The 25,676-nt window shown below is 43.4% G+C and overlaps 1 protein-coding gene across 1 annotated transcript in view; it reads right to left on the bottom strand.

Moving 5' to 3' along the window:
- Nucleotides 1-311: 311 nt before the first annotated feature.
- LOC138951729 (circularly permutated Ras protein 1-like) overlaps nucleotides 312-25,676 on the bottom strand; it is a 26,707-nt gene continuing 1,342 nt past the window's right edge. Inside the window, exons 2-17 of the mRNA XM_070323289.1 lie at nucleotides 20,981-21,126; nucleotides 16,938-17,123; nucleotides 16,426-16,608; nucleotides 15,761-15,992; nucleotides 15,188-15,327; nucleotides 14,404-14,663; nucleotides 12,581-12,804; nucleotides 11,566-11,650; nucleotides 10,204-10,428; nucleotides 9,775-9,964; nucleotides 8,861-9,106; nucleotides 6,457-6,570; nucleotides 5,615-5,710; nucleotides 3,993-4,084; nucleotides 3,450-3,573; nucleotides 312-1,800 (exon numbers count right to left, since the gene is read on the bottom strand). Coding sequence (XP_070179390.1) covers nucleotides 1,636-1,800; nucleotides 3,450-3,573; nucleotides 3,993-4,084; nucleotides 5,615-5,710; nucleotides 6,457-6,570; nucleotides 8,861-9,106; nucleotides 9,775-9,964; nucleotides 10,204-10,428; nucleotides 11,566-11,650; nucleotides 12,581-12,804; nucleotides 14,404-14,663; nucleotides 15,188-15,327; nucleotides 15,761-15,992; nucleotides 16,426-16,608; nucleotides 16,938-17,123; nucleotides 20,981-21,112 — 2,694 coding nt within the window. The 5' untranslated portion in view covers nucleotides 21,113-21,126 and the 3' untranslated portion in view covers nucleotides 312-1,635. The remainder of the gene's footprint in view (nucleotides 1,801-3,449; nucleotides 3,574-3,992; nucleotides 4,085-5,614; nucleotides 5,711-6,456; nucleotides 6,571-8,860; nucleotides 9,107-9,774; nucleotides 9,965-10,203; nucleotides 10,429-11,565; nucleotides 11,651-12,580; nucleotides 12,805-14,403; nucleotides 14,664-15,187; nucleotides 15,328-15,760; nucleotides 15,993-16,425; nucleotides 16,609-16,937; nucleotides 17,124-20,980; nucleotides 21,127-25,676) is intronic.

Raw genomic sequence — 25,676 nt, 5'->3', positions numbered from 1 at the left:
GAAAGCGTTAATGCTGAAAGGAGGTTGCATTATAAGCATGTGACCTAACAATGATCCGTTTTGAAGAAGGCGACAGCGGCATGAATACGAGAACAGAGAAAATGAACTCCCCGCTTCTAGAGGAGTATGTGTGTGTGTGAATGTAAGTGTGTGTGTGTGTGTGTGTGTGTGTGTGTGTGTGTGTGTGTGTGTGTGTGTGTGTGTGTGTGTGTGTGTGTTTGTGTGTGTGTGTGTGCGTGTGGTTTTGTTTTGTTTTGTGTTAATGCCAATGTGTATAAAAGAAGAAAATTGAAGAAACACAAAGGTTATGATTAAATCCCTGTAATAATCTTTAATGACAAGATTAAAAAAAACAAAAAAACAGCGTTTTCCTTCGTGGATTTTTTTGTTCCATCATGTGTACATTTCTACGACATTACAGAGGTCTCTGCATTGAGCAATGTGTTTGTTATAAACAAAGTAATGTAACAAGGATCTTGACGATTAAGTGTATGAAAAAAAATGTGAATCAGAAACATTGCACATAAAATTACCACATTTTGGTCCATAAACGTGACCAATAAAAACACAGCAACAGAATGTTCAAAACAAAACCAGAAACTTAATAAGCATGACATACTACTGTCAACTTTATGCATCAAGAAAACGGTGTGTATCTGTGTGTGTGTCTGCGTGCGGTTTTACACAAGAAAGCCTGCGATCAAGCTTACGCTGTGTAGCGCGACTCCGTTCCTACACGATATCCCCAAAGATAGCAGCACGAGGAAATTCACCAAGGACAACAACCATATAAACAAAACATGATTAATATCACAATGGGTAGAACAGATTCGTCTGCTAAAATCACAAGCCACATAATCATCACATTACTTTCAAAGATGTGTAGAGAGATTATATCATATAAATGAACGCAGTCAAACGACAATACCTACAATGCATACACAATAATTACTCCAATAGCACACACACAAAAGCAATTCTCAGTGGACCCTACTTCACGAGAAAAGCACAGAGAAAACATTCGGGTCTGTCATCGATAGTTACCCAAAAGAAAATACATGAACCGTTTCCCAAAACTCTACGACTATAACGTAGGTATTTAAAAGAACCAAACATGACAATCATTAGCAGGCTGAATAAGCGTTACATTTGATTCGTTACAATTCGGGGGGGGGGTCGGTTGGCAAGTGAACAGGAAGCTGTCAAGATGACTGTAGTAAACATGTGACCGAGTGTCAGGGGTGGAACAGTAGAAATTAAATTCCACAGTGAAGCTACAAATCAAAACAGTTCTGCACATTGGCCATTGCTGTCACATTTCCCTTCACCCCATCACATGTTGCTTAACAAGAAAACCTTCGGGCCTGTCACTATCAGCAAGACATTTAAGGCGGAATATCCGATGCTTGGAAATAACTAAGTCGGATTTGTATGGGTTTTGAAAGAGTGAATACTTTTACTGAGAAACACTTTCCCACGTGACACTTAATAAGCCAGTCACTGGCGAGACGGTTGTCTGAAACACATGGACAAGGAGCTCGTGTGGAAAGTTAAGTGCTATTAAGTGCCATTAAGTGCCATTAAGTGCCATTCCATAGGAATCTGTATATACCGTTTCAAGCGGTTTCAAGACCCTTAGAACTTGTTTGCGTAGTAATTTTCCGTGGAGGCCTTGGACATTTGTCGCTCTTGGACGAGATCCGCCTTGCTGGCAGCGTTCTGGAAGCGACGGTGACCTCCCTTGGACTTGGCGAACAGCATCTTGCTTCTGGCTTCCTGTTGAGCTTGTGACGCTTTCCCCTGCAAGGCAAGGATCAGGCAGGTTACGAGACGGAAACAAGGTTAAGAGTTACCAGCTTGGGGAACTTTCCCCTGCAAGGCAAGGTTCAGGCTGGCAGGTTACGAGACTGACACAAGGATAAGAGTTACCACCAGGAAATTAGACATTCCTATTTCCTATTAGAGTTGGTCCGACAACGTCAAGGAATGGACGCAGCTGAGCTTCCCTCGTGGTGACAGCCCCCGATAGAACAGCCTGGAGAAGTGTTTCCTCCTGCTCAATCCCCAACGACTCCCACAGTCAGGGGACTGATGTTGATGATTTGAGAAATGATTTCATGATGTGTGTGTGTTTTTTTTCTTCTGATTTTCAAAACATTCAGAGTGTCAAACACTGTGTTTTTCCTACTGTAAGCTGACCGGTCTTGGCCTTTTGGGTCACTTGCTATTCTACTCGAGTTGCTTTTTTTCTTGCTGCCTTTATGTGCTTTTCGTACATTATTCGTACACTATTCTTACATTATCTCGATACATTGTCGGAACGACTGATAAAATAGTTTACTGATTGTGGGTTTTTTCAAAACATTCAGAGTGTCGAAACAACAGAGCATCACTTGAACAATGAGAGCTTTCTAGTCTCCAGGAAAATGTTTTTCGTTTATTTTTAATACTATCAATTATTTTCATCATGGCCGACAGATTCCACTAAAGACAGACACCACGCACGGGTGAAGGACACACACACACACCCACACACCCACACACACACACACACACACACACACACACACACACACACACTCACACACTCACTCACTCCCACACTCCCACTCGTACGTGAGAAGAGTGAAAGGAGGGGGGGGGTATACACACTCCCACACGTGTGAAGACTAAAAAGGGGGGGGGGGGGGGCTTCACAAGCTCAAACCTTTTGACCAGAAACTCGGATCTCGCTTAAATGCTTCAGTACCAGCCAAATTACAGAGAAAAAATGAAAGTTTTACGCCCTCACGGCAAAGCCATTAGGGGCATGTTACACGGGAAAACCCCGGCTTTGTATGAAAATAAAAAATAAAAATGCGGGGGCGGGGGGGGGGGGGATGTAGACAGCTGGCTGCCGGCTGCTAGAGGAGACCTGAAATGGGCTAGGGACCGGGTTGGGTCGTCTTGGGTCAGTGCTGAAATGGTTACTTTTTTGGCTGTTGGCCGAACGGACACCCGGGCTTCATATTTTTGCATGCATATATTCGTGTTTCCAAGGCCTGAGGCTTTCGCTGTGACCCTGGGATCTTTATCGTGCGCATGCGTGCACACGGGGGTGTTCGGACACCGAGGAGAGTCTGCACAAAGTTGACTCTGGGACACACATCCCGCGCCGAACTTGGGGGTTGAACCCACGCTGATAGTAACAACCGGTTTTAAAGCCAGCGCCTCTACCGACTGGGCAAACTCCCCCCCCCCCCCCAATTTGTTGGGGTCAAGAAGTTCCATGGAGGGCGGGGGGTATGGAGTAACACATAGTGTTTTGCTCAGAACATTCCCACCCATGCAGAGCCGCGCTATGGGTACGCATTACAGTATGCTAAAATCCTTAAGTACCTATCACAGTAGGCTTAAATGCTTAGGTACCAGATACATTATGCTTAAGTACCAGCCACATTATCACTCACCCAGTCAGACAAGTTGTCGGTGATTTCTTCATCCAGATCAGCACACTCATCTTTAAAGGCGGACAACTCTTCCCTCTGGTCAGAGGTCTTTGCACCACGCTTTGCAAGTCGCTTCACAGCTTTCCTGACGATCAAGTGACATACAACAATTCAGTTGATTGACACACAAAAAGAGAAAGACAGAAAGAAGAAAAGGAAAAAATTCAGCAGGCAAACCTGTTGACTTTTATCTCATTTCCAAGACGTCAAAGGTAGCTAGTCTTTTTTATTTTTTTTATTTTTTTATTTTATGTATCTCGTTGTCATGGGTACAATGTGATGAAACCGAAAATTGACAGTACTGAAGTTTAGAAGTTAGCATCCGACACATTCGAACATCAGCACAAGAACTACAGCAATTCTAATGCAGACACTTCGACACCGTCCTTTCAAACAATTTATGACAATTTATTTTGATTTACATCGCTAGAGGGACACACAAATGTGTTTTCCGCGTATTGTAAAAGGTTAAAAAATATATATTTAAAGAAAAGTGTTACTTACAGGTGATAGTTGGCCTCCTTCGCCTTGCCTGCCTGAGCCAAGACGGCGGTTTGTTTCACTGCCGCCGCTCCCAGCACCGACACGTTGATACCCTGCACGTCAGCATTATAAACTTATGTCGTGAGTTTGCACATTTATCTTTGAGGGACAACGTTCTTTTGCCAAAAATTCAGTTCCAAAGCATAATGCAGCGAGATCCTTAAGTAGACATCGCGAAGACGACTTCGCTCTATTAATGTCAGGCTTTTCTGCAACTTTGCTTTGAAGATCCCACAATAAGAAGTGGTGGGCTTGTTTTTTTTCTGTTTTTATACTTATAAATAAAAATGTCATGAATATGTTAAGGAAAACAAAACACTGTAGGAATTGTAAATGTTATCTAATAAATTCTTTGTTATGCTTTACAGCCACAGTCTTTCATGAGTACGATTCGGGTCACCATCTCAGATCTGTCTTCGGTGGAACAAGACCACCCCCTACTTGCACACTCGCCAAAAGTTAAAAATGCCTAGTTGCTTTCAATGCTTGGCGCGCGGGATTCTCCGTTTTCTAATAAACTAATTTCGTAACTGACACTGGCGTCAATCAGCAAAATTAATTAAATAAACAAAACAATTTCCCACTCTTCACCAGAAGAAGCCATGGAACTTGATTTGTCGTAAGTGTCCAAGGGGAGGGATTGTATTATCCCACGTAAAAGCCTTGACGGATGTGAGAGGGTGAGCACAACTATTTTAACCTTCGCCCGACCGGGTTATTGACTACACACGGAAGACATCGTGGGGCCGTGCCGGCGGACCCATGCCTCTCAAAGAAGGAAAAATGTGACCCTCCACCACGGAATGAGTCGCATGTCACCTTTGCATGATTTTCATATGTTTACATTTTCCTAAAGAGTTTTTTTATGCTCTATCCAGTGGTGAAAACCGTTTTTGAAAAGAGCGAAAACTGTTTGAGTTATAAGCCTGTGACTAAGGTGACCCTCACACTGTTACCAGACACTCCCCGGACTTATATTAAGCCTAGCGCAGAACCGCGCGAGGTGACATGCGACTCATTTCGTGGTGGAGGGTCACAAATATGCATACCCTTCCGTAGACCCATGCTTTCCAAAGAAGCAAAAACGTGCATCCCCTTCCGTAGACGCCGTGGTTAAATTTCCGCGAGAAGTAATTAAATTAAATTATTAATTTAATTGTTACCGTGCGGACTAAAGCTTCTCAAAGAAGGAAAAACGTGCATACCCTTCTGTAGACGTCGTAGGGCCGTGTGGACCCACATTGTTATTGTATGGATCCTTCTTTGAGAAACATGGGTCCGCACGGCCCCACGATGTCTTCCGTTTGTAGTCTTAATATTTGACTTTTGTTTTTTTAATTACTTCTCGCTTAAATTTAATGATCTTTTAGGACATAAGAGATTTTTAGGTGCCTGAGGCATTCTTAAAAGCTCATTAAAAAAAAATTCCAACTAGTTTAAGAAATATTTGCAATTAAACATCCCTCTGAGTCCACACGTACCCACGACCACCGTCGAAGGTTAACGAGAACTGTGCCTTTTAACCAAACGGTGAGGGCGGGGAGGAAGTTCATTCTATTAGACATAAAACAACAAGTACTGACCTCCTCCATGTTCTTCCTGTCGGCGGTAGCCTTGTTGCTCTTGCTCATGATGCGAAGACACTTCATGCCGTCACGACGCGTGTAATGTACCTGCACCTACACGACATCAAAACAAGCATGTCTGTCTATCAGAATGAAGAACAGGCCAAAGAAACAATAATAATAATAATAATAATAAAAACATTCTTTTATAGCGCTGTTCACCGCCAAATGGCAGTTTCATGGTGCTTTACATTAGACATTAAAATTTAACATTTTACATATAAAAAGTTTTCTCGTAAGAAATAACATACAAGCATTAAAAACAATTCATAGACAACGACCACTTAAAGTTATATAAGATAATCTAGAAAAATTGTTTTTAAAAAGATGAACAAAGGGACGTAAGCGCGCTTGATATAAACATGTAGCATAAACAAGAGCAAGTGAGAGTCCGGCTTTGGGTAGGGTTCCTAGGGTTCCATTAATATCAATAGGAAGAAAATAGAACAGGCTTTGGGTGGGTTCCTAGGGTTCCATTATCAATAGGAAGAAAATAGAACAGGCTCTGGGTAGGGTTCCTAGGGTTCCATTATCAATAGGAAGAAAATAGAACAGGCTCTGGGTAGGGTTCCTAGGGTTCCATTATCAATAGGAAGAAAATAGAACAGACTTCGGGTAGGGTTCCGAGGGTTCCATTATCAATAAGAAGAAAATAGAACAGGCTTAAATACCGCCGCTTTGACAGGGTCCAATCGTAAAGAACCAAATAAACACAGCTTTCAAGTCCAGTCTTTGGTGGGGTCCCCATTTGTTGGGATTTCCATTATCAGTGAAAGGAAGATAGAACCAGGTTCGCTTACCTGAAAGGGGACCTCCTCCACAGTTGGTTTGCTGGCGTCCTTGGGCTTGAAGCGGAAGGTCAGGTCGTCCTCCTTCATCACGTTGCCAAGTTCCTTGGACAGACGACTCGTGTTCTGTGGACAGCAAAGAACGTCACGGTTTTTCACAGGCAAATCGAGCAGACGTACAGAACAGAAGTGCTCCACTTTTCAACACATTTCTGTAACAAGTTTTGAACACTTTGTGACACAGTACATAGTTCTACTAGCAAGAGAGGCACACATAATAAGCACATCGTGTTCACAAGTGTTCATTTTGAGCACAAATGAACACGATGTGTGCTACTTTTGACAGTAGAACTATGTACTGTCACAAAGTGTTCAAAACTTGTTTAAAAAAATGTGTTGAAAAGTAGAACACACACGTTGGTCACTTTTGAATCACATTCTTCCACAGCCATTAAACAAGCCAGCACACCTGCCTGAGTTTAATTTTAAGTCACACGAACCTGCAAGATCTCGCTCAAATGATGTTCCCAACCGAACATAAATACGCACCGCCCCATCCTTCAGACTCTGTACGGCATCTCCGGTCCACCGCTGGCATGGCTTGAGTCCTATCTCATTGGCAGGACTCAGGCTGTGCTTGTCGATGGCCAGATGTCTGCTCCAGCCCCACTTTCTTTCGTTCAGTACTCGGTCCCATCCTTTTCATCATGTACACTAAGCCCCTCTCCACACTGATTCGAAACCATTCTGTTTTAAATCAGTCTTTTGCTGATGACACCCAGCTGTATAAACCCAGTCCCCCTGCAGAGACACATTCCGCCATCCAGACCATTCAGACATGCATCACTGATGTTAAATCTTGGATGGTCGATAACAAACTTAAGCTGAATGATGATAAGACTGAAGTCTTACTGTGCAAAAAGAAGAACACTACATTTCCCTCTCCCCAACCTGTTTCTGTTCAAATAGGCAAATTTTGAGCTTCGTAAGATCAGCACCATTCGCCACACACTCTCCTCTCAAACAACTAACACTCTTGTCTGTGCCTTTGTTCTTTCTAAACTTGACTATTGCAACTCTCTTCTCTCTGGTTGTCCTCTGTACCTCCTGCATAAACTACAAAAAGTCCAAAACTCGGCAGCACGCCTCATTCTCAAAGCACGAAAACGAGATCACGCAACAACACTCCTTCGCACACTGCACTGGTTACCTATTCAAGCCCGCATTGACTACAAACTGTCCACCCTCTGCTTTCACTTCTTTTCTGGCTCGTCTCCTGCTTACTTCTCTGAACTCCTCACCGTCTATTCTCCAGCAAGACAACTCCGTGCCTCTTCTGAGTGTCGCATCCTTACCATTCCACACACCAAAACCAAAACATACGGACAACGCACTTTTACTTTCTGCGCACCCACACAATGGAATTCTCTCCCCTTTCACATCCGCCACTCTCAGTCACCCCAAGCATTCAAACGAGCACTTAAAACACACCTCTTCAAGAAATACAACCCCTGATTTTGTTTTTCTCAGTCCATCAGTAGGCTACATGTAGTGTATTTGTTGTTTTAGTGATAATGTGATAATGTATATAAACATCAAGGGCTGTTTTCAGAATTGTTGATAACATGTTCTGTTTGATTAAGGGTATTCAGCTGGTATTTCCTTGTTTTCACTACCTATTTTATTCATGTTTTTATTACTTAGTTAGTGGAAGAATTTTTTGTAATGTATGTTTGATGGTGTATGCTTTTAATTAAGCGTTGTTGACTATGAATGTAGATGTAAATGCTTGTATAACTGTGTTTTAATTTTAAATGTGTCAAGCGCAAAGAGCATAATTGTAAAGTTATGATGTTGCGCTATATAAATGCTCATTTATTATTATTATTATTATTATCCCCCATCCGTACTCCTTGATGCTCACCTCTCCCCCACCTCCAACCCCGAAGACGAAGTATCACTGCCTAAATCGCGGTTCAAAAACTAGACACACACGTAAAAGACCACTCTTGTGCACACAAAAACACAGTGCACGTGTTAACTGAAGCCCGCGGAGGCAAAAGAAGACAAAGGAAAAGAAGATGATACTTGTGATCTGTAATTTCCCCAGGTGTGTATAGTATTGTGACATGTTTTCCCCCTATCTATGTCTTGTCCTGTAAAATGTATATATACAGTGGAACCTCCCATAACGACCCTTCCTCAAAACGACCCCCTCTGTTTGCCGACCGATTTTTTAGGCACGGATGTCTTTTACACTGTAACTGATTAACCTCCAAATGGCGACGCCCTCCTTTTTCAGACCACCGTCATACCAGCAAAGGGTCAATAACGACGTTCACCTTATTATTAGTGAGTGCCAAAGTTCTGCACATGCAAAAACAAAAATTCCAAAGAGAAAAAAGATGACACTCACATCTGGGTAGCCCGGCTCGTCAAAGACGAAGTCCGGGTGGAGGAAGAAGGTGACAGTGACGGTGGTGGCCACCATGGCGTTCTGCATGATCAGCCTCAGCTGCCGCACGATTTCCAGAGGGTTGAGGACGTTGACAGTGCCCCCGGTCACCTCCGCCGCCACCTGCACGTGCGGCAGGCCCACCGGCTCCCCCTCCACCGCCAGCACGTTGATCACCGTCTTGTTCGCCTTGGCGTACTCCCCGATCTGCAATCAAACAGAGGACATGTTGGACTCTGTTAGACTCAAGCATGGTATTCTAGCCCCATCCCTTGTCACCGCTGGGGCACGTAAAAAACATGTTCGCCTCGGCGTACTACCCGACCTGAAATCAAACAAAGGACATGTTGGACTCTGTTGGACTCAGAGATGGTATCCATGCCCCGTCCCTTGTCACCGCTGGGGCACGTTAAAGACATGTTCGCCTTGGCGTACTCCCCGATCTGGAATTTTTTTTAAAAGGCATGTTTGACTCAGTTTGACTCAGACATGGTATTTATGCCCCGCCCCTTGTCACCGCTGGGGCACGTAAAAGACATGGCCTTCTGTCACAAGTGCAGGTGGCTGATCACACCTTAAATACGCAAACATTCGGGTAGCGCGACTTTTGTTGCTGCTAGCTTTTCACTTAAGATGAAGCGAACTGGCGAGTTTCCCAGCAATGGCATAATAAAGTAATTAAAATGAAAAACATAAATGAAACCAAACAAACTCTAAACTTAATACCCACATTAGCCTTGCCAATACCTACTGTTCTGTAAAAAGCGCAGTTGTAGCAATTGCCTTATAAATTAATTTAAACAAAACAAAACAAAATATTAACAATAAAAACAAAAACAAAATAATCTCCACGTGGGTCACATGCCTGTACTTACAGTTCTGTAAAAAGCAGTGTCAAGCGGTTGGTTCTGCAGATTGCCAATACCCACGTTGGGCATCCCATCAGTACAAAGCACGATCTCTGAAGAGGGCACCTCGCTGATGAAGCCTGCACAGATGCTGAGGGCAGGTCCCAGAGCCGTGGCGCCTGAGGTTTGAAGCGCGCCCACAGCCTCGTCAAGGTTTCTGGGGGAGAGAACGGATCAGATGATGTTGTAGTACAGTGGAACCCTCCTATTTAAGACTCCCCAGTTTAAGACCCCCCCCCCCCCCTTTTAAGGACTTAATTTTCCAGAGTTTCTGTTCCTAACCTCTGTACATTTACCCCCATTTTAGGCGGACTCAACAACAACGCCGCGAAAGGCTCACTCAACAAAGACACGACACGCTGACTCATCAAAGACGCACAGCAGTAAAACACTCACACGTAAGACTCGGCCAGGGGCGTCAATCGGTATTTCTGGGCGAGCTCTTTTCCCTTGGTGATGAGGGCATCATAGGTCACTCTGCTCAAGCTGGAGAAGTAGCCATCGCGAGAAGACGTGGGGGGTCCAACATAGTCGCCTCCGCCCTTCACCCACACGTCTGACCCAAACACCGCAACCATCACCGGCTTCTCGGGCTGGTCGGTGTGAAGCTGCTCGATTTGCCTGCGAAACAGAGGGCAAAGCGTGATGCGAAACCATCAATGTTTCTTACAAATCACCGGCACTTGTCGGGTAGGTCTACGTGTGTGGTGCTGCTCGATTTGCTTGTGGAACTGAGGATGGTAAAGCGGGCAAAAACAAAAACCAGCACTAAAGTCAATAAAGTCAATAACTATTGTGGGTTGTTTGTTTTAGAAATCACAGGAACGTGTCGGGTAAGTTTGAGTGAAGCTGTTCGATTTGCCTGTGACCTACAGGAGGGTAAAGCGTGCTATAAAACAATCATTGTCAGGAGCTGTTTCTAGCAAATGCGCGAAGTCTACTCCACGAAGTTCGCTGCACGAACCTTTGGAACTGAATTTTCGTTAAAAAAGACTTCGCGAAGTGTTCGCCAAGTCAACTCCTGCCACAAAATAGAGAATATTGAGTATTTCAGTTTCGTATTACTAGGTCTGTGTTTTGTTTGGCTATGTGCTGTGCATTTACAAGTTTTGTCCCTTACCTCTGGACAGCCTCCTATATATGCACTGTGGTCTGGATAATCAAAAAGCCTTACTCCCAACTCTTACCCACAAATGGGGAACATTGAGTATTTAAATTTCATATTACTAGGTCTTCGGTGTGTTTGGCTACAACGCTGTGTATTCACAAGACTTTTCCTTTACCTCTGGACAGCCTCCTATAATGATCTGAAGCCTGGATCATCAAAACGCCTTACCCCCAACTCTTGCCCCAAAATGGGGAACATTGAGTATTCAAATTTCGTATTACCAGGTCTACGGTGTGTTTGGCTACCAATCAGCTGTGTATTCACAGGACTTTTCCATTACCTCTGAACAGCCTCCTTTATGCACTGTAGCCTGGATCATCTAAACGCCTTACCCCCAACTCTTGCCACAAAATGAAGAACATTGAGTATTTCAGTTTCATATTAATACTAGGTCTGCTGTGTGTTTGGCTAACAAGCTGTGTATTCACAAAACTTTTCCTTTACCTCTGGACAGCCTCCTTTATGCACTGTAGTCTGGACACGTTGTCCACAGAAAAATGAAGAACATTGAGTATTTCAGTTTCATATTAATACTAGGTCTGCTGTGTGTTTGGCTAACAAGCTGTGTATTCACAAAACTTTTCCTTTACCTCTGGACAGCCTCCTTTATGCACTGTAGTCTGGACACGTTGTCCACAGAGCTCTGACCGCGAGTTCTGTCCACTCGCCAGGCAGCTGCGGACACAAGGAATGTACACTGCATTGTTGCACACGGATGCGTGTTCGACCCTGGGTCGGGCCGCTATTTTCTCCCCCCTTTCCTAACCTAGATGGGTGGGTTCAAGTGCTAGTCTTTCGGATGAGACGAAAAACCGAGGTCCCTTCGTGTACACTATATTGGGGTGTGCACGTTAAAGATCCCACGATTGACAAAAGCGTCTTTCCTGGCAAAATTGTATAGGCATAGATAAAAAAAAAGTCCACCAAATACCCGTGTGACTTGGAATAAAGGCCGCGAAAGGTGAACATTCGCCTAACAGGCTTGAGGTTTGCTGGTCGATGTGAATGCGTGATATATTGTGTAAAAAATTCCATCTCACACGGCATAAAAGCGCTTTGAACTTCGGATAAGGCGCTATATAAATAAAGAGAATAATAATTATTGGATAACAACTTTGCTGTATACACTGAAGGAGAGGCTTTGGTACGAGTTTGTCTTCTTGGGGAATAATGGTTTAAATACCCAACACTATTTTCAACTGACAAAGAGAAAAAAGTAAGCAATCTAGATCGTGAACCAGTAGACGAATTCCTGAAAACAAATCTGTCGGGTTTGCATGGGTTGTGAAGAGTGAATAATCTTGCTTAAAAGTTATAGTGAGACTAACAATCCACGGGCCAGTCACGAGCGAGGGGTGTGTCCGACACACGTGGACAAGGAGCATGTGTTTCATGGTTTGACTCACTAAAAGCAAGGCTCTTTCACAACCCATACAAACCCGTCAAACTTATTTCCGAAGATCGCCTTTTGTCTAAAAAAAAGGAAATAAACGAAAAAATACTCGGGTGAGAGACCTACAGAGTCAGAGATCAAGAGGAAAAGTGAGTAAACCTCACAGTGTTTTGTCAAACAAAAATATTCAAAAACAACAAAAGACAGTTCACCTTGCATCTCTGGCACCTGACAGACCTGTCCCATGGAGGAGCTGATGTCTATGCAGTAGATGGTGTAGCCCGCCGTTGTCTTTTTCTCGTCTTTCCCGTCGGTCTCCGCAGCGCCCTCAGCTTCCGGTTCCGGTGCAGGCTCCAGCATGAAGTCAAAGCAGTCTCCCTGTGGGATCTCCTCGTCCTCAATGTCAAGGTCACGGTTCTCCTTGCCACAAAACTCGCTGCAAGGAACATATTCGGTTCATGATTTTAACGGTTAAATGTTCTTTCTTTATTTGGTGTTTAACGTCGTTTTCAACCGTTCAAGGTTATATCGCGACGGGGAAGGGGGGGGGGGGAATGGGATAGAGCCACTTGTTAATTGTTTCTTGTTCACAAAAGCACTATGACAAACAATTGCTCCAGGGGCTAGCAACGTAGTACAATATATGACCTTACTGGGAGAATGCAAGTTTCCAGTACAAAGGACTTAACATTTCTTACATACTGCTTGACTAAAATCTTTACAAACATTGACTATATTCTATACAAGAAACACTTAACAAGGGTAAAAGGAGAAACAGAATCCGTTAGTCGCCTCTTACGACATGCTGGGGAGCATCGGGTAAATTCTTCCCCCTAACCCGCGGGGGGACGGTTAAATGTTCACTTCAATCAAATCTGGGCACCGGCGAATGATTGAAACGCATGTCCTTTGAAGTAAATACCACCCGTCGTTTACTTATGATATATCAAGACTGTACACCCCAGAAAGTACTTTCTGGATACGCTGTCGGTGTTGCTTTAATTTTTAGTTCGATTATGGGCTATCTTCAAATGAACCTTGACAGGCATATAGTTAAACTCAATACAGCTGGCTTGAGACTTTCTTTTGACAGACACCCGTTCCTGGAGTGAACGGTAAACATTAAGACAAAAACGTAACACTTTTTAGTCTTTGTGCGTGTCTTTATTTGTATACCTGTCTGACCTCCTGTGTACCCGTGTCTCCGTCTGTGTGTCTTTGGGCAAACGAATGTTTTTGCATAGCTTGGAATAAGTTAGCTACTGAACTTCATCATAATTTCCCGAAAAAAGTGAATAACGCCTTGTTACTGTAGCTATTGTTGTTGTATTTAACCATTTGCAAGTTTTCTTGTTATTTGAATAAAACACTCTTATTATATTGTTTGTTCAGTTATTGTAGAGATGTAGTTGTTTGTCTTTGTTTCACATAAAAAGACAGTGTCGTGACGTCACACACACACGCACGACTTCCTCTTGTGGACTATGCTGCACGCCATGTGGTGTGTGTCATTTGTTCATCAATGAATAAACGCAACGTTTCTCCTACAGGTGAGTGTTGACATGTGTATGATTGCCTGTTCTTCAGTGATTAGACAGATCTAGATGTGGAACTTTTCAGCACGTGTACTGGAACGTGTACGGGTAACGTCGTCGAATCTAGTTTTTACGTCACGCGTTTTCCAAACGTCTTCGTGGGAGCAAAACAACGTATGATTTGGAACATTACAGTGTTCTAGATGGTCGAACGTGTAGCAAAGACCTGTACGTGTACGGGTAGATATTGCGTCACCCGTGACTCACTTTTTTTTTCCAATGTTCCAAATGCATACCTTGTTTTGCTCCCACCAAGACTGCAAACGCGTGACGTAAAAACTAGATTTGATGACGTTACCCGTACACGTTCCCGTACACGTCCTCAAACATGCTGATCTAGATGGAGAAAAATGTGGAATACGGGTGACGTAATATCGACAGGTACGCGCACAGGTCTTTGCAACACGTTCGCTCATCTAGAACACTGTATTGTCTCTTACCACTTCCACGTCTTCTTGCCGTCGTCTTGCGGGGTGAGGGTGGAGGTGGAGGAGAGCACGGCCTCGCACTGCTGGCATTTCATGGGGTCCCCGGTGATCAGGTTGGGATCGTCCCCCAGCTGGCCCAGCGATAGGAGCACCACGTTGCCGTCAGTCTTGCGTTGCTTGGCAACGTGCGTCTTCTGCTGGCTTCCTGAATGACGCTCTCCACACACCTCCTCCTCACTCTCGCTGTCACTCCAGGAACGGGCGTTTTGGGCCTGGTGAGACGATGACATTCAGATTTAAACTTAGTCATTTCCCCCGAAAGTAGCGTACGGTTGCCTGAACGGGCGTGTTGGGACTGGTGAGACGATGACATTCAGATTTAAACCTAGTCATTTCCCCCGAAAGTAGCGTATGGTTGCCTGAACGGGCGTGTTGGACCTGGTGAGACGATGACATTTAGATTTAAACTTAGTCATTTCCCCCGAAAGTAGCGTATGGTTGCCTGAACGGGCGTTTTGGGACGGGTGAGATGATGACATTCAGAGCATATCGTAGTCATTAGTGGGGTTTTTTTTTTTAAGACTGGTGAGAGTGAAGTGTCATTGAAATGTAGAGTGAAAACGAAGGGGGTAGTAAAAGGAAGGGAAAGGAGGAGGCGTTGGTGGTGGTGGTGACGGTGTGTGTGTGTGTGTGTGTGTGTGTGTGTGTGTGCGTGCGTGTGTGCGTGCGTGCGTGCGTGCGTGCGTGTGTTTAGCCCCAAGGACATTCCCCCTCCCGATCAAAAAAAAATACACACCCTGTGCTGCTGTTGATCTCTCGCACGTGAGCCAAGTCCGCTGAGAGCTCTACGAATGGAGGAGAAGACACCGCCCCCTCCTCCAGGACTGGCACGGGGAGGGGGAGGGGCGGAGGCTTGCAGGTCCATGCTGGCGTTACCTGGGAACAGACACACGAACACATCATGAAAACTGACAGGCTGTTGGTTCGCGGTATCTGTCCAAGTGGAAGGGTGTTCCTAGCCAATGGAAACGTCAGGAAAGACAACAACTGGGTACTGGTAGTGCCTGTGCAAGCTTAAATGATGGTTTGCATTGGAAGGCAGTCGTCCGGTTGTACACAACCCTACCAGTGATCTGTTTGAACAGTCCCGGGTCTGACCACTTGCTCTAGGTCTGGGATTTGGTCGTTTGGAAAAGCTTATAGGAGGGAAGGCATCTTCGCACTACCCCGCTTGGTGATCGGTCCCAACCCGTGCCTGTCATTTTCCCTTCTTTTTCTTGAGCTGGGATTTGGCCCTATGTAAACGCGCAGACATATTGACACTTGCTTACATTATTGTTGACGTAGGAAGGAAGATGTATGTACATACTTATGCCTGTGATCTGTCTTCTCCCCTTCGTTTTCTTGGGCTGGGATTTGGCCCGAGCCTTTTTCTGCAGCCTCTTCTTGCTCTTCTTATCGCCCTTGGGCTGCCCCGTCACCTGGATCATCTTGCGGTAGGAGTCCTCGATGGTGGGGTCGTAGTCGTCCATGAAGATGTTCTGCGTGAAGCGCAAGGTCACGGACGACTTGCCCACGCCGCCAGTCCCCAGCATCACCACCTGGATAACAGTGGTCAAAATAGTATTTTGCTGTACAATTACCTTTTATGTAAAAACACCGCCAACAATCTAAGACATCACGTCTGAGAGGAAAGAAGTCTTTCATTGCAGGTACATTTACAGACAAAAAACTGGGGAACCAAGGTCTAATAACAGGATGGTGTGAGGGGCGGAGGGGGGGGGGGCTAATGGGCTTTTAGACTTACCACACCTTTTGGTCCTTTTCCGACACCAAATCCCTTTCTCCGATTCATTTTGTCTCCATGCTAGGTTAGTCTTATTGCCTTTTTTTCAACTAAATATCTTTCCAACGCGTCGTTTTCCCCCTCATTTTCAATTGAAATACATTAAAAAAAATGTATCTCTGACGTAAACGTGTTCCGCTTTGCCTTTACTGTCTACAAATATGATGAAATAGGGAGAGTATACACACCTTGTATTCTACCCCAGTACGAGGAATGGTTTTCATCAGCCCTTGGTAAAGTCTCGTGACGTTTTCTCCCGTCTTGGCCGAAGTTTCAAAGTAGGGCACGCCAAGACTATCTGCCAGTTGTTGTCCCTGTTCCCGAGACACTTTTCTCTCGTCTGCAAGGTCTGTTTTGTTCCCACACAACACCTGGAGAAGATTTTTCCAGTAAAGGTCAGACCATGCAGGGTTACATTACTTCAGTACAGAATATATTCGCGGGCAGAAAGTTAGAGAAAATTTCAATGAATACAAACGGAGGAAGCCATGTTGCATCTTCCTGCAAAGTGCAAAACTAATCCGAGTACACGACGCATGTGTGTGTGTGTGTGTGTGTGTGTGTGTGTGTGTGTGTGTGTGTGTGTGTGTGTGTGTGTGTGTGTGTGTGTGTGTGTGTGTATGCGTGTGTGTGTGTGTGTGTGTGTGCATGCGTACGTGCGTGACCTTTAACAACAAGGACTGCATGTCATCGTTCTCACCACACATAGATCTTCCTCTGTGCGGAATCGCTTGAGCCATTGGAAGATGCTCTCCGCCTCGTGGAAGCTGGTGTCGTCTGTCACACTGAAGACCACGATGAAACCGTCACCTGTCCTCACGTACTGTTCACGCATGGTTGAATACTCCTCTTGGCCGGCCGTGTCGAAGATATCCAGTACACAAGACTGGGGGTAAAACATCAATGATAAATTGAAATAGGTCATAAGCATATATTGAACAAACAGGCTAATTTGTACAGCTATCCTTTCTCATGTAGGCCTACAGGGAAACACAACAATCATCATTCAGTCTCCTCCTCCTTCTCATCTTCATCCTCCTCCATGCTTTTGCTGTCATTGTGTACTTGCTGATATTCTTTTAGTCGGCCATCCTCCTTCTCTGCACTGACAAGTACCGTATTGTCAATATCGTTTGTAGCGTCTAGTCGATAAAGTTAAGCCTACCTGGTCTGAAATACTAATGTCATGCTAAAAGCCAATACTAAAGTGACGTAGCTTCCTAGAGAACGTTCTCGGATCCCACGGACGTGACCCCTACAGGCTTTTTTTGGTGTCAAAAACGCGTTCATTTGCGTTTTGGCGTGACTTAGGTTAACCAGGCATATGCATGCCGTTGGAAATTGTTTTCTCACCTTCCCTCACAGGGTTTAGTTTATTTCGGAATCGTTTTGGGCCATAATCCGACGAATTTCGTGGCTGAAGCGAAGCGTTTTCGCGTTCCGATCTGGCAGCCATTGTATCGCGAACGTCCGCGAGAGTACGGAAGTGGTGAATTCTGGGTAAAATTCCGATGACGTCACAAGCAGTATTAATGGCAGAAGCAACTTTAGCTTTAGTTTTGAGCCTGGGGGTTAAAATCAAGGGTCTGCGCGCCCCGTGATTAGTATTTTTTTTTTATATAAATCACGTTAATGCTCCCGATATTTTCTTGTCATCTCCAAAGTCAAGGCACAAAAACAAAATCCCTTGACTTTTGGGGTAGCGCGACTGTTTATGTTTACTGAGATTTTTTTTTTTTCATTACAATTTACTAGATTGTCCCGTCGCTGGGAAATTCGGGTCACTTCCTCCAAGTGGAAAGCTAGCAACAACAGAATCGCGCTACCCCAAAGTCAAGGGATCTATGGGATTTTTTTTTCTTTTCTTTATTGTCCCATCGCTAGGAAATTCGGGTCGCTTCCTCCCAGTGAAAAACTAGCAACAACAGAGTCGCGCTACCCCAAAGTCAATGAATCTATTAGATTTTTTTTTCATTTCTTTATTGTCCCATCACATTCCACAACTTGGACACATACCACAACTTCGACACATTACCACGTCTTGGACACATACCATAACTTGGACACATACCACATCTTGGACACATACCACAACTTGGACACATACCACATCTTGGACACATACCACAACTTGGACACAGACCACATCTTAGACACATACCACAACTTGGACACATCACCACATCTTGGACACATACCACAACTTGGACACATACCACATCTTGGACACATTACCACAACTTGGACACATACCACAACTTGGACACATTCCACATCTTGGACACATTCCACAACTTGGACACATTCCACAACTTGGACCACAAGCGCGACTCTGTTGCTGCTAGCTTTTCACTGGGAGGAAGCGATCCGAATTCGCCAGCGATATAGGACAATAAAGAAATGAACAAGTCGCGTAAGGCCAAAATACAACATTTAGTCAAGCTCAGTCGAACTCACAGAATGAAACTGAACACATTGCATTTTTTCCGCAAGACCGTACACTCGTAGCATCGTCTGTCCACCGCTCGTGGCAAAGGCAGTGAAATTAACAATACAGAAAAGCGCGGTAGCGGTTGCGCTGAGGAGGATAGCACGCTTTTCTATATCTCTATTCTTTTTAACTCTCTGAATGTGTTTTTAATCCAAACATATCATATCTATATGTTTTTGGAATCAAGAACGGACAAGGAATAAGATGAAATTGTTTTTAAATCGATTTCGGAAATTTAATTTTAATCATAATTTTTATATTTTTAATTTTTAGAGCTTGTTTTTAATCCGAATATAACATATTTATATGTTTTTGGAATCAAAAAAATGATGAAGAATACGATAAACGTAATTTTGGATCGTTTTATAAAAAAATAATTTTAATTACAATTTTCAGATTTTTAATGACCAAAGTCATTAAGTAATGTTTGAGCTTTCAAGCTGAAATGCAATCCCAAAGTCCGGCCTTCGTCGAAGATTGCTTGGCCAAAATTTCGATCAATTTGATTGAAAAATGAGGGTGTGACAGTGCCGCCTCAACTTTTACAAAATGCCGGATATGACGTCATCAAAGACATTTATCGAAAAAATGAGAAAAAAAAACGTCTGGGGATATCATACCCAGGAACTCTCATGAAAAATTTCATAAAGATCGGTCCAGTAGTTTACTCTGAATCGCTCTACACACACACACACACACACACACACACACACACACACACATACACACACAGACACACACAGACACACAGACAGACAGACACACATACACTACACATACACCACGACCCTCGTCTCAATTCCCCCCTCTATGTTAAAACATTTAGTCAAAACTTGACTAAATGTAAAAAAGAAAGAAAAACAAATCTAATGGATCCCTTGACTTTGGGGTAGCGCGACTCTGTTGCTGCTAGCTTTCCACTGGGAGGAAGCGATCCTAATTTCCCAGCGATGGGACAATAGCCAGGCTGAATAGAGAAATGACATTTTATTTTATTTTTACATTTTTACAAATCGCCGTTTTAGGTTCGACGTAATTTGTAAAATAATTTTTACATTTTTACAAATCACGGGTTAACAGCTCAGTCGTGAGTCCTTTTTTTGCAACTCCGAACATACGGCAGCAGCACACTCTCTCGCCATGATGTCGGGAGTACGCGCGCATCCACGGCTGCAGCAAAGACGCAGACCGAGCGTCGCTACTTTCGCTTCCGATTCCTGCTTGTGACGTCACAGCCAACGGCTTGCCGCCGCGGGGATTTTGAAGTCTCGCGTAGCAGACGAATTTGGCCACTTTTTGAGCATGCCAGGTTGTTCATGTATTGGTATGACCGTATCGTATGTAATTAATAGATAGGTAACAGACAAATTCCGAGAAAAAAAACACCTCTGTCGGGTTTCTATGGGTTGTGAAAGAGTGAATACGCTTGCTTTTAATGAGACAAAAAATCCACGGGCCAATCACTAGCATAGGGGTGTGTCTGAAACACGCGGACAAGTAGCATGTGTGGGTTATTTGTCTCACTAAAAGCAAGGGTATTGACTCTTTCAAAACCCATACAAACCTGATCTATAGAGCTACTTCCGAACATCGTGTGTCTAGAATCTATATCTTAGCGTATTAACACTGGGTGGCCGAGTAACGCACTTGCGCTCGGAATCGAGAGGTTGCGTGTTCGACCCTGGGTCGGGCCGCTATTTTCTCCCCCCTTTCCTAACCTAGATGGTGGGTTCAAGTGCTAGTCTTTCGGATGAGACGAAAAACCGAGGTCCCTTCGTGTACACTATATTGGGGTGTGCACGTTAAAGATCCCACGATTGACAAAAGGGTCTTTCCTGGCAAAATTGTATAGGCATAGATAAAAATGTCCATCAAATACCCGTGTGACTTGGAATAAAGGCCGCGAAAGGTGAACATTCGCCTAACAGGCTTGAGGTTTGCTGGTCGATGTGAATGCGTGATATATTGTGTAAAAAAAATTCCATCTCACACGGCATAAAGCGCTTTGAACTTCGGATAAGGCGCTATATAAATAAAGAGAATAAAAAAAAATAAAAAAACCGCTTTATGTCCCAAATAGTCACATGTACTGGGGTATTGACTCTTTCAAAAACCCATACAAACCTGATAGAGCTACTTCCGAACATCGTATGTCTAGAATCTATATCTTAGCGTATTAACGCTCCATGTCCCAAATAGTCTCATGTACTGGGGACAGAAATTGCAAATTAGTATAGCATCTATATACTGACCTCTCCATCATCATCACTGTCATCGTCGGAGCGGGAGAGCACAGCATCATCGTCGTCTCGCACCACGACCTCCTCTTCCGAGTCCGACCCGTGGTCAGTCTTGGTGTACACGTAGGAACTACCGAAATGCATTTTGTCCGCTCTCACTGTTGGTTTAAACAAAACTTTATTCATAATTCATCACAAGAAACTATTGAAAATATACAAATAGGACACACACTCGAGCAAATGCTTATTTTACGTGACCAAAACAACGCTCTCGCTGTTACACAATACAGAATATTTCCATTAAAATACTCTTTTTTCTTTAGATACAGTTATTTCCAAATGCAACTTGTTCTGCTTTGCCTTTTATGTCGACACATATATGACGAAACAGGGAGAGTATACGCACCTTGCTCAACAAGAGAGAGAACAAACTGATGAAAATGTAAAAGTAAGATGAAAAATGTGTGACGTGTGTGTAACCTCAGTTCAGCGTCTTTTTGTGTGTGCTTTGAGCACCCGACCCCACCATCACACACCACCTTGAATAAAAGTTCTGGTTGTACGTTTAAACATATAAAGTATATCTAACTTTTGCTTGCAAACAAGTATACCAACAATCTGAGAAGAAGAAGCATGCATTTTTCCTCTTCCCTTCATTCTGTCATCCCTAGCGAAACCCTCCCCCTAACCCCAACAACCCCCCCCCCCACCACCACCACCACCACCACCATCACCACCCGTCCTCATCCCCAGCATAATCCAAACTCCCAAAGGTAACAGTGAACTTGCTGAAAATGTGCAGAATATTCTTCACTGTCAATATACCCTTGCCCCAGCCCCCAGCCCAATCTAATAATAAGGAGAAATTTAAGTTTTACGCCCTAAAGGCTAAGCCAATGCAATGCAATTATATTATCAAAACGTTTTTATGTATAGCTGTATTCACCTCCAAAAGACAGTCTCGTGGGGATTAAAACATTTTTAAAAGAATTTCCGATCCAAATTCAACATTTCACAATCTCAAAATGTCCAACTCAGTGTACACGTATGCTTGCCGGAAAAGAACATAGGCCCATATAATTATATTCCTGGCCCTCTTCTCATCCCTCCCTCCTTCTACTCCACCACTTTTTTTATTTACTCCCCCATCATCTTTTCAAGCGCCTGTAGAAGTAAGGTCAGTAATCGGAAACCTAATTTATTCTTTAAGCACGTCGGTTCTACTTCGCCGCCGAATAACGTTCTTGACATGTCGTCAAGAGTAATGTGCAAAATGTGTTGACATGTTTTAGATGAATGGACCGCTTTTATGAGTTGGGTGGCTGGATCGCTATTCTGTCTTTTTTGCCCAAGCCTAGTTCTACCCCAAAAAATAAAGTTCAAACGATAAAGGGGTTGGTCCGTGCCGTAAAGTACCGAGTATAAGCCCATAACATTGTAAACGCCCATCCCCCACCTTGGAGCAAAATCCGTGCAAAAGGTGAAGTACCGAGTAAACGCCCACCCCCCATTTTTGCATGGCTAAAAAAGAACAAGTCGCGTAAGGCGAAATTACAACATTTAGTCAAGCTGTCGAACTAACAGAATGAAACTGAACTCACTGCATTTTTACATCAAGAGCGTATACTCGTAGCATCGTTATCAGTCCCCCGCTCGATGCACAGGCAGTGAAATTGACAAGAAGAGCGGGGTAGTAGTTGCGCTGAGAAGGATAGCACGCTTTTCTTTATCTCTATTCTTTTTAACTTTCTGAGCGTGTTTTTAATCCAAACATATCACATCTATATGTTTTTGGAATCAGGAACCCACAAGGAATAAGATGAAATTGTTTTTAAATCGATTTCGGAAATTTTCTTTTAATAATAATTTTTATATTTTTAATTTTCAGAGCTTGTTTTTATTCCGAATATAACATATTTATATGTTTTTGGAATCAGAAAATGATGAAGAATAAGATAAACGTAAATTTGGATCGTTTAAAAAAAAAATTTCTTTTTCACAATTTTCAGATTTTAATGACCAAAGTCATTAATTAATGTTTAAGCCACCAAGCTGAAATGCAATACTGAAGTCCGGCCTTCGTCGAAAATTGCTGGGCCAAAATTTCAATCAATTTGATTGAAAAATCAGGGTGTGACAGTGTCGCCTCAACTTTTAGAAAAAGCCGGATATGACGTCATCAAAGACATTTATCGAAAAAAAGAAAAAAAAAACGTCCGGGGATATCATTCCCAGGAACTCTCATGTCAAATTTCATAAAGATCGGTTCAGTAGTTTGGTCTGAATCACTCTACACACACACACAGAGACAGACACACACACACACACACACACACACACACACACACACACATACACCACAACCCTCGTCTCGATTCCCCCTCTACGTTAAAACATTTAGTCAAAACTTGACTAAATGTAAAAAAGAAAAATCGAGAACAGGGAGAGAAAAAAGGAATGCCGAAGAATGTCGTGTCAAAGTTTCGTCCCCTTGCTTTTGGCGCTTCTTTCCAAGAAAATGCCGAAGCGAAAATCTTACTCAGTAGAATTCAAGAGTTTGGTGTGGACAGAAAACAAATTAGGATGTGGCGAGCTAACAGAGATGTCCTTCTGCAGCATGAAACTGGCAGAGAAAAGTTGTCACGGGAATCGACCGGGAGAAAGGAAGCCCGAGTAAAGCACTTAACAGGTAAATGGAATAAGCATTTGAATATCGTTAATGTTTATCGCATAAGTCGAATCGACTAACACTGTAACTTTAAACGTAGCAGACAGATATCTAAGACAAGATGTCCGCTATTTATGTTGTGCAGTGCGTCGTGTAACCGGTGTAAAGGACAATAGTGACCAGATGACAGAATGATGGATCTGAGAAGTCGCCGGAATATCAACCCTTTAGACTCGCATAGCTGAGATTCGACGGGATTTCTAGAAGCTAGTGCACGGTTATTTTTGTCCGTAGAGTTGGACCATAGTGGTCACGGGGCGATAGAAACTGAGTTGACCGAGATCACCAGTAGCAGGAATTAGTAGTAAAATACATTTCCTAGTGAACAGCAATAGAAGCTGTGTAATTCTGCGTATGACCAGAATCAAAATATGTCTACACTATCTTAACTTACTTGAGAGATAAGGAATATTTTAGTAGACAGAGCAGACGGTGTTTTAAGTCTGCCGTAGTAGAAACTATAACGGGTTTCTGTTGACTACACACGAGCCGTGAGTAGATACCTGTAAACTAGATATCGTGTGCCTGTGGGTACACTGACTGGTTGTGTAGTTTTATACCTACGTAAAGGGTAGAGAGTTTTGTCATTGCAATTCTGTACGAGATTGTCATCTCGAGTGTTTTTTGCCTACCAAAACTGTGAGTACTGGATTTTTGAGTACCTAACATTTATGTTCATGATTGTGTGTATTTGTGTGTATGTTGTCATAGCTGATTAATACAGTGGAGGGAACCTAAATTCGGAGTTGTGTTTGGTTTCTGTATGACAGCATATTAGCTCATTTGCATTCATTCACAGCTACAAAGGTGGAAAAAACGGCACCATGTATCCATTCGCCTCTGTACGTCCAGTAACCAGAAGGTGCCGGCAGATTTTGAGGATTTCAGGTTTTTCAAGTTGTTTTTAAATAAAAGCCGTTTTTGTCGAATAGACATGCTTTCAATGTGTTCATTTACGAGTGCTGGTGTGTAAGCCTCACGTATGTCTGTCTGCGAGTTTAACAATTTTATAATACACAAAATATCTTCATGTTGTTTTACATTTGCTTTGGTTTGAACAAACATAACACTTTACATACCAGATGGTATCATTATATGAATCGTGTCTCCATTGCAATGAAGAATATGTTCATGCATAGGGTCAGGTACCGAGTATAAGCCCACCCCCCACTTTTGTCCGAAATTCGTGCAGAGGGGGTGGGCTTATACTCGGTACTTTACGGTAATTGCATACTGTACGGTCCGTAACCTCAAAACTTGATACTGTAGTTGCATTCACGGTAATTCCAGCTGACTTGTGTGTGTACGTGTGTGTGTGTGTGTGTGTGTGTATGTGTGTACACGTGTTTGTCAGTGTGTGTGTACGTGTGTGTGTGTGTGTGTGTGTATGTGTGTACACGTGTTTGTCAGTGTGTGTGTGAGTCAGTTTAAAGCTCTTGCTCAGCCTGATCATATTTCTGTCAAATTCAGAATTGTACGTCATTTGAGGAAAGTTGCTACACGATAGCAGTGATTCTCAGTACTTCCGCGACCGCACAAACCTGGGTCCTCCGGTTTTTCCTCACTGCAGCGGTGACAAAAACAGACCACAGGCACACGAGGTGCGCGGGTTTGTTTGGCTCATTTTTCCATTTCAGTTGAATCCCCTGATCGATTTTTTGTTTTAACAACATCAAAGCTCAAATTAATGATGTCTCAAACGCTGATTTTTCATTACTGTTTAAAGAGCTGGGATTAAGAACCCGGAACTGATTTATCGGCCCGGTTCAGTATTCAGATTCACGCAACGCGGCCTGTGCCTCTTAACGACGCCACTATCCGGGACCGATGTTTGTTTCTGGGGAACTAGGAAATTATACCATTGTGCAACAGGCAACCAACAAAACAACATTGGACAGCTCTCAAACCAAGTGCACTATTAAGCAAACAATAAGTAATGTTTGTTTCCAATGACTGTTGTTGTTGTTGTTGTCCGTCGGT

This window comes from Littorina saxatilis, linkage group LG17, assembly GCF_037325665.1.
Source record: "Littorina saxatilis isolate snail1 linkage group LG17, US_GU_Lsax_2.0, whole genome shotgun sequence".
NCBI lineage: Eukaryota > Metazoa > Mollusca > Gastropoda > Littorinimorpha > Littorinidae > Littorina > Littorina saxatilis.
The sequence above is the reverse complement of the archived record's forward strand: the minus strand, read 5'-3'. Positions and strand labels throughout refer to the sequence as shown.